The sequence below is a fragment of the Taudactylus pleione genome, unplaced genomic scaffold (assembly GCF_031769625.1).
Source record: "Taudactylus pleione unplaced genomic scaffold, aTauple2 ptg000079l, whole genome shotgun sequence".
Lineage (NCBI taxonomy): Eukaryota > Metazoa > Chordata > Amphibia > Anura > Myobatrachidae > Taudactylus > Taudactylus pleione.
The window spans coordinates 2,351,863-2,367,350 of NW_028284481.1; the positions used below are offsets into that span (position 1 = coordinate 2,351,863).

The following is a 15,488-nucleotide window of genomic DNA, read 5'->3' on the forward strand; positions in this document are numbered from 1 at the left end:
GTAGTGTCTGATATATTGGTGTAAGCAGGAAAGGACGGCATGGGACTGTTCGAGCGAGCATGAAGCAGGGATGGAAAGTTTCATTTTATTTGTCATTTTTTTTTTTTTTTACATTTTCTCTTACTGATCGCCACTGAGATAAAAAAACAAACAAACACGGCGTGTCTGAGGTCCTGCATTGTCCTGTAGACGTGCAGTGCACATTTTGTACTGTTTATAAAGCCACAATATATTTTCCTAATTTTCTCTTACCTGATATACACCCCCCCCCTGCATGTAACGCTCCTTTCTACTTGTAAGACCCTTACCTGTTATTCTGCATATCTCCCATACATGTAACGCTCCTTTCTCCTAATAATACTTACCTGTTATTCTGCATGTATGTAACGCTCCTTTCTCCTAATACTTACCTGTTATTCTGCATGTATGTAACGCTCCTTTCTCCTAATAATACTTACCTGTTATTCTGCATGTATGTAACGCTCCTTTCTCCTACTAATACTTACCTGTTATTCTGCATGTATGTAACGCTCCTTTCTCCTAATAATACTTACCTGTTATTCTGCATGTATGTAACGCTCCTTTCTCCTAATAAGACACTTACCTGTTATTCTGCATGTATGCAACGCTCCTTTCTCCTAATAATACTTACCTGTTATTCTGCATGTAGGTAATGCTCCTTTCTCCTAATAATACTTACCTGTTATCCTGCATGTATGTAACGCTCCTTTCTCCTAATAATACTAATCTGTTATTCTGCATGTCTGTAACGCTCCTTTCTCATAATAATACTTACCTGTTATTCTGCATGTCTGTAATGCTCCTTTCTCCTAATAATACTAACCTGTTATCCTGCATGTATGTAACGCTCCTTTCTCCTAATAATACTAACCTGTTATTCTGCATGTCTGTAACGCTCCTTTCTCATAATAATACTTACCTGTTATTCTGCATGTATGTAACGCTCCTATCTCCTAATAATACTTACCTGTTATTCTGCATGTATGTAACGCTCCTTTCACCTAATAATACTTACCTGTTATTCTGCATGTATGTAACGCTCCTTTCTCCTAATAGGACACTTACCTGTTATCCTGCATGTATGTAATGCTCCTTTCACCTAATAATACTTACCTGTTATTCTGCATGTATGTAACGTTCCTTTCTCCTAATAATACTTACCTGTTATTCTGCATGTCTGTAACGTTCCTTTCGTCTAATAATACTTACCTGTTATTCTGCATGTATGTAACGCTCCTTTCACCTAATAATACTTACCTGTTATTCTGCATGTATGTAACGCTCCTTTCTCCTAATAGGACACTTACCTGTTATTCTGCATGTCTGTAATGCTCCTTTCACCTAATAATACTTACCTGTTATTCTGCATGTATGTAACGTTCCTTTCTCCTAATAATACTTACCTGTTATTCTGCATGTATGTAACGCTCCTTTCTCATAATAATACTTACCTGTTATTCTGCATGTATGTAACGCTCCTTTCTCCTAATAATACTTACCTGTTATTCTGCATGTCTGTAACGTTCCTTTCTCATAGTAATACTTACCTGTTATTCTGCATGTATGTAACGCTCCTTTCTCATAATAAGACACTTACCTGTTATTCTGCATGTATGTAACGCTCCTTTCTCCTAATACTTACCTGTTATTCTGCATGTATGTAACACTCCTTTCTCATAATAATTCTTACCTGTTATTCTGCATATATCTCATACATGTAACTCTTCTTTCTCCTAATAATACACTTACCTGTTATTCTGCATGTATGTAATGCTCCTTTCTCCTAATAATACACTTACCTGTTATCCTGTGTTTCCCCTCCCCCCCTGCATGTAATGCTCCTTTGTACTTATAAGACGGGCCATTCCCACATATGATCGGGAAGATCACAGGCGCTGTGGGTGGATTTATTATTATACAAACGATAGACCGGATGGAGTAAATGTACATAGTGATAATATATTTAAACCTGTCTAATTCTATTTCACTTTCTTTGCAGAATTCTCGTTTTTTGACCCCAATGACGCTTCCTGCCAGGATATTTTGTTTGACCCAAACACCAGCGTCTCTGAGCTTTTTGCTATATTGCGGCAGTGGGTCCCCCAGGTTCAGCAGAGCATCGATGTGATCGGGAATGAGGTATGGGAATGAGGCCCACGGCTTTCTGTTACATTGTGGGAGAGAATTATGTCACCACTATTCCTGTCTGAGGTCACCTTCATTTGCTCAAGAGAGATTAATAGCAAAGTGGGCTTATACTGAGGCCAGACTGAGACCCTGGGACTTTCCGGGGTCCCAACATACCCTGATTGCGGCTCCTGTGACGTGGCTGATTGTCAGCTTCGGGTATGGAAAAATATAGTTATGAGTTGGGAAAGTTTTATTGTGCTAAATGCAATAACATTCTGTATGGCGAAGGCCATTTAACACATTTATCATGAGTTACAATTTGCTTGCTGTGCACTCATGCTTATAGTATAGTCTTAGAGAAGCCTTACTCTAATGCAGGGGTCTTCAACCTTGGCCCTCCAGCTGCTGTGGAACTACACATCCCAGCATGCACTGCCACCTTTTTGACATAACAGCATGCTAAAACTATGGCAGTGCATGCTGGGATGTGTAGTTCCACAGCAGCTGGAGGGCCAAGGTTGAAGACCCCTGCTCTAATGTCTCCCTGATATTTGAGCTAGTCATGGTGAGATCACCTTACTACATGGGTATGCGTGAGGCTGCAGAAATCACACCCGTACATTTGTATACAGGACAGGGAGGTGCACTAAGAAACTCCTGTTTAGTCAGAAAGTGAAGTCTATAATCTAATCATGATAATTAATTTAACTGCCCCGGTTATATAACACAGGACGTGAGATCCTTAGACCTGTGCAGCACGAGCTGGTGGGATGTCTCTTAGCTTTCGTTCACGTAGATATGTCCTTTGTGTTTCAGATCCTAAAGAGAGGGTGTAACGTCAATGACCGGGATGGATTGACGGACATGACTCTCTTACATTACACCTGCAAATCTGGAGCTCAAGGCATTGGTGAGGACATCTGCAATAAACTCTTTGTTAATATATTTATTATTATTTATTACCAGTTATGTATATAGAGCACACATATTCTGCACCGCTTTACAGAGAATATTTGCCCATTCACATCAGTCCCTGCCCCAGTGGAGCTTTACAATCTCTATAATCCCTACCACATGCTCACACACACACTAGGGTTAATTTATGTTTGGAGCCAATTAACCTATCAGTATATTTTTGGAGTGTGGGAGGAAACCAGAGTACCCGGAGGAAACCCACGCAAATACAGGGAGAATACAAACTCCGCACAGTTTGGGCCATAATGGGAATCGAATCCACAACCTCAGCGCTGTGAGGCAGTAATGCTATTACATGTACTATGGATCAATAAAGTAAATTTATAACAATTTATTAAAATTGTGATATATAAATCACACAGTAGCAGATTGCATTGTAATACTTTAGAAAAAACATGTGATCACTTAATGGCAATTTGCAATAAAATAAGAAATAAAAGGGCAATTGAATGTCAGTATAAATGACCAGTAAGTCAATGTAAGTGCTATCACGTATGTTAGGTACCTGTTGTGAGCCTCCTGGCTCATTGTATCAGGTGCTCTATTGTGCAAAATCTGCTCTGCCTGCTGCTTATGTGATCCAGTGGTGCAGGGTTTAGTACCTATGCGGCAGGTGGTTTGTTATATCTATAACAGATTTGCTGCCTTTAAGTGGTAGCACACTCTCAGGCTCTACCGTATATTGCTTGCTGCAGATGCCCGCCGATGCTAAAACACTGCACAGGCTATTTCTTCTCGCTTAGACAGCTTACTCAGCTCTCACTTGCTGCCTGGAAACCACATTTTCCTATGAGTAGCCGCCGGTTGATATAATTGACGGTTTCTGTGCTGCTTCTGCTTATTGATGATGCCCTTATTGGGTGAAACGCGTCGGTTTACACCCCCGAACCACGTCAGTCCATGCAAAAGCCAATCACTGTTTCCTAAGACCCGTAACCAGGACATGAGAGTAAAGTGTCAGATAGAGCACGCCAGCTACCTGATCGGGATCCACGAGGCTAGGCAACGAGGAGAATTTTTGCAACGGCCAAATATAAGCAAGGACGGAGCCCATGAGATACTCTGAAGCAGCACAGAAACCGAAAGTACATCAACCGGCGGCTACTCACAGGACACTGCGGTTTCCAGGTAGTAATTGTTGCTGAGTGAGCCTCCTGAAAAGCACAGAATGGAGCAGCAGGGCATTTGCAAACTAATGGTTTAAAAGTTATCTGAAGGTGGGAGGCTCTTTAAATTAGTGCTTAGTAGTTCTTAACTACTAGAATTAAGATTATTCTCTATCTGGGGCCATCAAGGCTGAGTATGTACTCGTCACTGTCAGTGCTGCACCTGTTGCTTCTCTCTGGCTAATAGACGAGAAGAGTCCCAAAGTCATACCTGTCCATTTTGAGGTTGTCAGTGAGGCTGTTTGGTTGGCTGCCTCAGTTTCGCCACCGTACAGGGCAGGTACATTATTGTACAACTTCCCCGCTTGGTTCTGGTACAGTGCAGGTGGCCTGAGTTACGGCCACTCAATGCTCCAGAGATGACAGAATAAAGATTACCAGTCTCATAAACACAGCGGATAATGCTATTCTATGGTCTGAGCCAATATTCACCAGTTCAATGATGTTACAGAGATTATTCCCGAGCAGTATTCACGAGGCGCTGGTTCTGGTCAATCAATGTGCTGCGATGTCGGGACTGTAAGTGCAGTCTATAACTTGAGGGTACTCGCCAGTACAGCTGTAGGTAACGCACCTCTTGTATGTTTTTTTTTATTTTGTTTTTATTGCTGTTTTTTTTTTTTTTTTTTAAACTTTTTGTGGTTTGTTCTTTTTGTATTTCATTTTGAATTCCCCTATTAGTGATCCATATCCTCTGACGTGCTCAGGAAATGGTTTTGGAGACATTCACAGTTGCCCCGAATTCACCAGTGTTGCTTGTGCATGGGATAGCAATCAAGAGTCTATTATCACCTACCGCAGCTGTAGTCTTGTCACCCCAGTAATCATCTGCTATTCATTGGTCCTGCTTGTTCCGGCATCCTTCACATACACCCCCCCCTCCCCCCATGCCCCCTCTGTGTAGCGGGACGCCTCTGATGAACACGTTACAGATTCCTTAACTCAGGCCTGGCGAACCTGTGGCTCTCCAGATGTTGCAAAACTACAAGTCCCAGCATGCACTGCCACAGTTTTGTTATTATGGAATGGTAAAACCGTTGCTGGGAAAGCTGGGACTTGTAGTTCTGCAACAGCTGGAGAGCCACAGGTTGGCCACACACACCTGGTTTAACGCATCAATACAGAGAGCAAGGGCGTAAATAATACTAACAAGACTACTGCACTTTTACTACTCTACTGAAGAGATGATTCTGCACATAGCGCAGCAGCAGCGCATTGCATGGAATGTGGTATCACGTTTTACGCTGCAGGGCAAATGGGCAATTTCTGCGCTGCAAGAGCTGGTCGGGTCAGCTTGCCATACGGTGGTGAAAAACAGGAACGATTGAGCTGTACAACCCCCTGCAGCACACTAAGGGCCATATTCAATTTGGAGCGAAAAGTCAGAGGCCGTCTTCGCCGATTTTCTGCGCGAAAATGTATCAATTCCAAATTGGCGAAAACGAGACGCAGCGAAACTCAAAACAGGCGAAAAGTCCAGTCGTTTTTGGGGAAATCAGCCTGACACCCCCCAAAAGATGCTCTGATATGGGGGTTCAGTATGGGCACCCCCGAATAGCCCTGCTAAAGGTATTTTTTTTTTTTTTAAATGGTCTCAATATAGCGTAATTGAGCAAGTGGTGAAGAATAGCATTTCGCAACTTTTTTGGGGGAAATTAAGTAGTCCCATCAAATTTGGGGTACATGAAAATGGGTTCAAGCATAGTTCTAAATTACTAACAAAAAAAAAAATCTCCCAGATACTACCCGTTCTTGCAGACACCCCCCCCCCCCCCCCCCCAAAGGCTATTTCACTGGTTTTTGAAGTTGTAACCCCACTTTGAAATTTGTCGCCCATTTTTTCAAAGTGCTTTCTTGGGGTCTCATTTGTGGATTTTATTTGTGTTTTTTTTTTTACACAATTTGCGTCAAGGGAGGTGTACAAAAAGGGTACATGGCAGTTTCCGCAACGAAAAACCCCAATTCTGCACTTTTTTCCGCCGGGTATTCATAGGCGAAACTTTATCGCCTATTACATTGCATTACACCGGCGTAAAGACACTGAAATTGAATACGGGGATAAATAATATCGACAAAAAAATTTTGTTGGAAACTGCCCTAAGTATCATCTAGGTGACTATTGCTCAGCGTCACTAATAAAACCGTCTCCCTAATTACCTTACATATGTGTTTCGCCAAGTACTTTTTTCTCTGTCGTACATCGCTGCAGAGTTTGCTGCCATTCTAGAAACCGGTGGGTACACAGAACGGAGTTTGGAGAAACACAAGTGAATAATGAGACGCGCAGACATAATAAAATGTACATAATAAAAGTAACAGATGGCAATATATGATGCTGCAGTACCTATATAAGTAAATGTTATTTTTCTCGCACAGGCGATGTGGACACCGCCAGTAAGTTTGCCTCCTACCTTATTGACATTGGGGCGGATATAAGCTTACGCAGCCGCTGGACGAACATGAACGCTCTGCACTATGCCGCCTACTTTGATGTCGCTGAAATAATACACGTAATCCTGAAGGCCTCGAAGCCAAAAGGTAGGAAGTGCCACAATTTGGGGGAGGGGTGGGGGTCAGTAATTCGCAGCTCCAGACTTTCTCTGACGTAGACAGAGTTCTAGGATGTCGTTCACCCATTATTACACTTTGGATGTATTCCGTAATTCTCACCACTACGCTTGTATTTAAAATACAAATAAACTGACCGCTATTATGGGAAGATGTATCAAGCTTAATTACAGAGTGGAGACGTTTCTCATCTTCCAGCTAGCATTTATCAATTACATACTATGATATGATAGGTAGCTGATTGGTTGATACAGGCAACGTCTCCACTTGTCCGGTTCTTCGCTCTTTATAAGGGAATCGGTATGTAATCCCGGCGGCTGGATAGATGCTGGATCAAATATCAACAGTGGAAGACCGACAGATCAAAATCCCGACTGGTGCTGGTAAGCACCCTAACCCTCCCTTAGTGGTGCCTAACCCTAATCTCCCCCTGTTGGTGCCTAACTCCCCCCTTCCCGTACCTTAAACCTAACCCTCCCGGGGGGTGCCTAACACTAACCCCCCCTTTCCATAACCTAACACACCCGGGGGGTGCCTAACCCTAAGTCCACCCGGGGGTTCCTAACCCTCATCGCCCCCCACCCCCCTCCGCGGCTACAACATAAAACACCCAGCTTAACTTAGTTTGGTATGCCAGGCCTCAGGATTTCGGCGTGGTGCTATTGATAGGTGTTGGGATTTCGAGTCCTGTCTTTAGTCACATGTCGGGCATTCAGTGTCGGGATTCCGGCCGCCGGTAACCTGACTACTTCTCCTTTATAAGGCTTGATAAAAAATGTCCCTCTTAGGGGGGTATCCAATTAGCAGCAGTAAATTATCGCTGCTATTTATCTCACCGAGGGCTATCCAATTAGCCCGAAGCCGGCACTTATCAGGGATTTGGTTTCGCCTCCCTCTGGCAGGCGAAACCAAATCCCTAATAAGAAGGTGCTGATCGCGGCAGAGAAAATACATAGGTTCGGCACTTTTCGCGGATCCTATGTATTTTCGTGAGAAAAAAATAGAAAATTTTCAGGCGTAATAAAAGGGGTTTAATTGGATAGCACGATAAAAAAATCAGCGAAGAATGCCCCGTTCTTTACGGGTGAAAATTTTTCGGAGCTGATTGGATACCCCCTTAGATTCATACATTTTGGCCCTTTTGCTAAAAGGTCACATAATTGTTGATTGTTGTCCAACTGTCTACAGTAAAGCTACATACACACTGTCAGATGTTTTTTTGATCGGGGCGAAAAAGGGGGTGTTGTTTTTTTTGGGGAGGGCCAAATTGAAGCCCCAATATGTGCTGCACATTTATGCAAATTATGCAAGCTACCGATTTTCTGCCACACCTCACTCATTTTGCATATATCCGTCCAGAAGGAGGATGACATAGTGACAGGAGAGAGCATAGTGTATATGGGCAGATTATTGAGAATGCAAACACACTCCCCGATATCGGGAAATCGAGGCCGAGATTTTCATTCTTGACCGACAGATCAGATAATCAAAGAAATGCGTCTGCGGATGTTTTCTAACCGTTTCATCGGTGAAACCTTGAATCAATCGTTCATACTCACTATACCAGTGGTACCCAAACTCTGTCCTCGAGGCACCCCAACAGTCCAGGTTTTAATAATATCCATACTTGACCACAGGTGACTTAATTGGTTTCAGTTGACTAGTGAAAAGGAACACCTATCTGAGAGGACTCACGCTTGGTTTGTGCAAACCAAGAGCTTCATCATGAAGATAGAACATGTAAAGCAAATCTAGTAAAACTGCCTAAGCTAACATTTTGGAGCACTCAGTGGCCACTTTATCAATAGCTGATTGGTTGCCTTGGGCAACTCCTTAACTTTATACCTCTCCAAGGCTTGGAACATCTCCCCTATAGACTCAACAATTGCTAAAGGTGGTTTTACCCAGTAACAAAACAAGGGCGGTGAATACCTACTGTAAGTAACCATTAATTGTCTGTTTTTAATGTTTAGCGGTTTATTAACTAAACTGAGCTTTTGCCAACCGTCTATTTTCTACGTTTTGCCTCAGGGTATAAAAGGCCGGTCTAAAGGGGCAATATTTTTTATTTTTGTTTTCTGCTTTAAATTCTGCGTCAAAACTAAAATGCAGATAGCCCGCTGAACACCTGTGGTTTGCTAAAGCGCTGTTTACTGAATAGGCCTCTTAATATTTTTTTTTCCGTGTGTTTTCAGTGGTAACAGTATGCACATCTCTTTTGATTCTGCAATGTAATAAGATGTAACGTGTAAAACGATAAAGGGTGTGAATACTTTTTACATCCTCCGTGTATTTATGCACACCCCGAATTCCCCGTCACCCGCCAGCAATGATTCGAGTTTGTCGGTATAATGTCTGTGTTTGGCACTGTGTGTTTACGGCTGTGGGGACGAGTTCTGCTCCCGCTATGAGTTCATGTAAGCAGCTAATGTTGCATTAGTTTTTGAAGGGAGATCAGTGACGTTTGCTGTAGTTGTGCATCTTAGTGCCCTCCAGCCCGCGGTGACTTGTTCTCTCCCTTTTCAGATGTGGACGCCACCTGTAGTGACTTTGATTTTGGTACAGCTCTGCACATTGCGGCTTCAAACCTGTGCTTGGGAGCCGTGAAAGCACTGCTGGAGAACAGAGCTAATCCTGCCTTCAGGGTAAGTGGTGGGGGGAGCATGACCGTAAATATTTTAGCCTTTGCCAGGAAAACTACATGATAGTTGGATAAAAGATACAATATTTAGGCCCGTATTCAATTAGAGGCGAAAAGCCGAGATCGGCGAAAAGCGGGATGTTTTCGCCTAATTCGCCTGTTTTCAGGCGAAGTTATCGCGTACTTACACAATGCGCGCTCGCCCTATTCAATTGCAAAACAGGTGAAAACGTGGACGTGCGAATGGCGGAACTAGCTAAAAAGTGACCCTGGCAATCAATATAGAAGTGTATTTATAACTGTAATAAAAGTATTTTGGGTTCCTAAATTGAGTCAACTGGCTGTTACTGTATATGCACTTTTGCATTAGTGTGAAAAAATGATATAAAGCAATTTCTTTTGTGAAAAATAATTGCTGTAGTTAATTTGGGGGTACGTTTAAATGGGTACTAGTATATTTTGGAGTTAATAAAGTGCATTTTAAAAAACTTTAGAAAAAAAACTGCTGCAGCCCCCTACAATCCTAAAAACACCTGTCCCATCAATACAGCACCCCAAAATACCCGACCCAATACTTAAAACCCATTTTCAAACACTTTTTATATTTTCACCCCAAAAATGACATGTCTTTTTTAGGGGTTATTGAGATAATATATATATATATATATATATATTATAATATAATATTGTTTTTGTCTAGTTAGTCATTAGTTGGGGTGCTGAAACTTTTCTGAATCAAGTCCCTACATTTTTTATCAAAAATATGGATTTTGCACATCTTTTCTCCCTTCTGCCTGTGGGTGGAGAAACTTTTTCGCCTGTTTTTGCCTATGGAGTTTTCGCCTAGTCGAAAACGTCCTGCAATTGATACTTCGGAAACAGGCGAAACCCGTTCATTGGCGAAACCGACCGCGGCTTTTCGCCTTTAATTAGGGCCTTAATATTTGATACAATTATTGTATTTACAATAAATAAAATATTTAAATGTATATAAAATACACAGGGATCACCTATACATAGGTTTGCGCCTACTGGATGTATAAATAGTGAGGGCACTTCACTGATGGTCCGCTTAGCGCGTTTCGAATTCTCTTCCTCAAGGGCAGACTGATCCACCCTTCTAATTGTGTGGCACATGGTGGTTTCTATCAACATTGCATGTTACACTCTATGTTGTCAGGGCCGCAACTAGGGGGGGGGCTAGAGGTGCACGTGCACCGAGTGCCGGAATGCAGGGGGTGAGACAGGGCTGACTTACGGTTGCTTGGGGGCTGCAGATTGAGAAAACGGCCATCCAAAAATGGCCGCCGCCAAGGAGGAGACAGATGCTAGAGGTCCTTAGTGGACCTCTAGTGTCTGTCTCCTCCTTGGCGGCGGCCATTTTTGGATGGCCATTTTTGGCAAATTACATGCAGACTAGCCGTCTGCATTGACTTTGCTGAAAACGGCCATCCAAAAATGGCCGCCGCCGAGGAAGAGACACACTAGAGGTCCTACTGGACCTCTAGTGTCTGTTAGGCCAGTGCAAGTGTCGGGAGAAGATGCTGAAAGCTGCATCTTCTCCCGTGAAACCCCCTGGCAACGAGCATGTAACCCCCTGGCAACGAGCATGTAACCCCATGGCAACGAGCATGTAACCCCATGGCAACGAGCATGTAACCCCATGGCAACGAGCATGTAACCCCATGGCAACGAGCATGAAAACCCCTGGCAACGAACATGGAACCCCTGGTAATGAGCATAAAACCTCTGACAACGAGCAGGTAATTTTAAAGTACCGTATATACTCGAGTATAAGCCGAGTTTTTCAGCACATTTTTTGTGCTGAAAAAGTACCCCCTCGGCTTATACTCGAGTCAAGTGTAGCGCTGACCGGACGGAGTTCGGTCAGCGCTACACACTGCCAAACACACAGCCGCCGGAGCCGGCAGCTGCGTGCTTGGTGTAATCAGCAGCCGCTGAGAGTCTGTCAGACTCTCAGCGGCTGCTGCTGCTCCCACTGCGGGAGCCATCTTCCGGCTCCCGCAGTGGGTAATGGGAGACAAGTCGTCATGACGACGTCTCTCCCATGCAAAGCGGCCGGAGGAGCGGACAGCGGCGGGACCAGGAGCGGGAGTTTCAGGTAAGTGACTTTTTTTTTTTAATTCTTACTACTTTTCTCTCTACTGGGGGGGGAATTACTACAGCAGGCACTACCAGGGGGCAATTACTACAGGGGGAACTACAAGGGGGGATTACTACAGGGGGCAATTACTACAGGGGGAACTACAAGGGGGGGATTACTACAGGGGGCATTACCAGGGGGGGATTACTACAGGGGGAACTACAAGGGGGGGATTACTACAGGGGGCACAACCAGGGGGGGATTACTACAGGGGGAACTACAAGGGGGGGATTACTACAGGGGGCACTACAAGCGGGGGATTACTACAGGGGGCACTACCAGGGGGCGATTACTAAAGGAGGCACTACCAGGGGGGGATTACTACAGGGGACACTGAAAGGGGGGATTACCACTGGGAGCACTATCAGGAGGGATTACTACTGGGGGCACAACCAGGGGGAATTACTACTGGGGGCACTACCAGCTGCTGCCATTTCCCACACTAGGCTTATACTCGAGTCAATAAATTTTCCCAGTTTTTTGGGGTAAAAGTAGGTACCTCGGCTTATATTCGGGTCGACTTATACTCGAGTATATACGGTAATTAGAAGCCGTACTGTGGGGCATAAAATGGTGTCGGGCAAATATGTAAGTGGCACTTCGGTAATAGGCATTACAGTGTGTGGGATGCATAATGTGTAATGGGCATTATGGTGTGTGGAATAATGTAAGTCACTATACCAGGGCCATTTAACTTCTGCACTGCCTTATGGAGGAGCAAGTACAAAATCCAGGTACGGGAAGAGAGGGGCGCAAAATTGCTGCTTTGCATCGGGTGACAGATATCCTAGTTTCGGCCCTGATGTTGTTCATATCTTTAATATGACCTGCATCAAGAGAACATGATTACGGAGGCAGTGCGCCATATTACAAAGTATACCCGAGTGCTTTAAGATACAGTAACGCACAGCAACCTGTCGGCAAACGGCTTGATATACGGTAGGTCAGCTAATGAAACCGATGGTTACTGCACTCCTGTTTGTAATGTCCCCTAAGGATCAGCAGGGTCTTGTTTCTAATATGTTATATTGTGGTGTTCTCTTGCCACACCATGAAATCGTAATGAAGTAAATAATAAAGCTGACAGGGTCTGTACTGGTGCAAGTAATGGGACACCAGGAACAGAAATCCTCTTAAAAATGGTCTTAATAGGAATGTCTTTCCCTAAAGGGTCTCTCCACCTTCAGATTACTTTCATTTATTCACATCACTAAAAACCCAATTTGCAATCAGCTCCTAACTGTCATATTTCAAACACAGCCTGTGACATGACAGGAACTGATCAGTTGGTACTTTAGTACTCTTCACTTTCTCTGCCTCCAAGGCTTGGTACACCTCCCCCTTTCTATTACTGAGAAAAATCTGCTCTAAGGCTGTGCCGCTCCCTCTCTCTCTCAGGTTGGTTTTGGTATTTCTAAATTATTGCCAATAGTTCGGGGAAATCGTTCCCCAATACATATGGTGCATAGAAAGCGGCGGTATCTACACCCTCTGCTACTTATGCTATTATGGATTATAAATCCTACCTGGTCTGCGGTTACAAGTTTATTTACCAGGATTGGCAAATGCTTCACCAGAATTTTGAATTCTGTGGACAAAAAAGTAAATGTGTATAGGATTCAGGATAGGGCAAATCCTTACCAGACTTGGGGATAGCAATAACCAGCACCTCTGACATGGACTGGTCAAATGAAACTTGGCCCCAAAAAGTTCTTTGCTTTGGATAGAGCCTGGCGGGTATACATCCACCCCTAGTCCTGGCGGGTATACATCCATTCCTAGGCCTAGTGGCTATACATCCATTCCTAGGCCAGGTGGGTATACATCCACCCCTAAGCCTGGCGGGTATACATCCACCCCTAAGCCTGGCGGGTATACATCCACCCCTAAGCCTGGCGGGTATATATCCACCCCTAAGCCTGGCGGGTATACATCCACCCCTAAGCCTGGCGGGTATACATCCACCCCTAAGCCTGGCGGGTATACATCCACCCCTAAGCCTGGCGGGTATACATCCACCCCTAAGCCTGGCGGGTATACATCCACCCCTAAGCCTGGCGGGTATACATCCACCCCTAAGCCTGGCGGGTATACATCCACCCCTAAGCCTGGCGGGTATACATCCACCCCTAAGCCTGGCGGGTATACATCCACCCCTAAGCCTGGCGGGTATACATCCACCCCTAAGCCTAGCGGGTATACATCCATTCCTAGGCCAGGTGGGTTTACATCTACCCCTAAGCCTGGCGGGTATACATGGCTGGTATACATCTATCCCTTAGCATGGCGAGTATACATCCACCCCTAAGCCTGGCGGGTATACCTCCATTCCTAGGCCTAGTGGGTATACATCCACCCCTAGACTTGGCAGGTATACATCCACTCTTAGACATCCATTCCTGGTGAGTTTGCAACTCACTCAGCCGTGGTTTTCCGGAGCAGGGATACTGGTCACGGGACAGGTAAGTTCTTTGTAACAGAGCAAGAGCGAAGGGTCTTGTGCCACACTCTCCAGTCCCCAGTCTCCGATTTGATATCACTTAGGAGCTCTCTGTGTTTTCAGTATGACGGATGAGACTTCATACTGCCATCCTACATACAGGCCGCAGCTCCACAGGGTAGGAGAGACTTTAGTATTATATGCTGCGACTCTGACGTATTAGACAGGCATAGAATGGGTACTATGGCTTCTGTACAGGGATGGCCATGAATATGCAGTAAGAGAAAACCCAGCCACGTGTGTCTGCTACCGGGCTCGCTCAGCACTCTCCTTTTTGTTTCAGGATAATTCCTGTAGCGATCCCACAGCCATGTGCTCAGGGAGGTAACGTGCTTGATTCTCCATGCTCACCCAGACTACGCTCCAGTTGGGAATTATTTGAGAATGAATACCCTCACTCTTCCCAAATAGTGACGTTCCCTCCCTTGGAGACACCATCCTCTTTATTGTTGGGCCTCTACGATGCAGGACTGAGTACGACAGGTAGCAGCACAATATGGCAGACTACTCCCGTGGTCACAGTCCTTCCTGTGTATACGAAATACAAACAATCTGAGGAATCTATGTAATACAGGTTGAGTCTCCCATATCCTAATCCGAAATACGTAATATTTTTGGCTTGACTGAGATAATGAAACCTTTGATTTTTGATGGATCAATGTGCACAAACTTTGTCTAAGGCACAAATTATTAAAAATATTGTATAAAATTACCTTCAGGCTGTGTGTATAAGGTGTATATGAAACATAAATGAATTTCATGTATGTACACAAACTTTGTTTGAGCCACAAAATTATAGAAAATATTGTATAAAATTACCTGCAGGCTGTGTGTATAAGGTGTATATAACACATAAATGCATTCTGTGTGTATATTTGGGTCCCATTTCCAAGACATTTCATTATAATATGCAATTATTCCAAAATACGGAATATTCCGATATCCAAAATACCCCTGGTCCCAAGCATTTTGGATATGGGAGACTCAACCTGTATTCCAAAATACGGAATATTCCATTATCCAAAATGCTTGGGACCAGGGGTATTTTGGATATCAGAGACTCAACCTGTATTACGAATGTTATGTACAACTGTTCATCTGAATACTGGTTGAACAGTTTAACCTCACTTATTAACAGATTATTTTACCTTTTTAAACATCCATCAATGTTTGTCCCAAGCATCTTTATCATGTGTAAAGTACTGTAGAATAAACTTTCTTACATTTTGGATTCTATAGTTCTCTCTCTCTCTCATATTTTATGTACTGTATAATGTGAGTTTCTGGTCAACAGGAAACTGAGCAGGAAATAACCTTATTCCT

General features: G+C 43.9%; 1 protein-coding gene across 2 annotated transcripts in view; it reads left to right on the forward strand.

Moving 5' to 3' along the window:
- The window catches only part of CLIP4 (CAP-Gly domain containing linker protein family member 4), a 92,507-nt gene that overhangs the window by 21,062 nt on the left and 55,957 nt on the right, over window positions 1-15,488 (forward strand). For both annotated transcript variants that reach the window (XM_088467951.1, XM_088467952.1), the window contains exons 3-6: window positions 2,021-2,160; window positions 2,968-3,061; window positions 6,669-6,830; window positions 9,387-9,505. In XM_088467951.1, coding sequence (XP_088324077.1) covers window positions 2,021-2,160; window positions 2,968-3,061; window positions 6,669-6,830; window positions 9,387-9,505 — 515 coding nt within the window. The remainder of the gene's footprint in view (window positions 1-2,020; window positions 2,161-2,967; window positions 3,062-6,668; window positions 6,831-9,386; window positions 9,506-15,488) is intronic.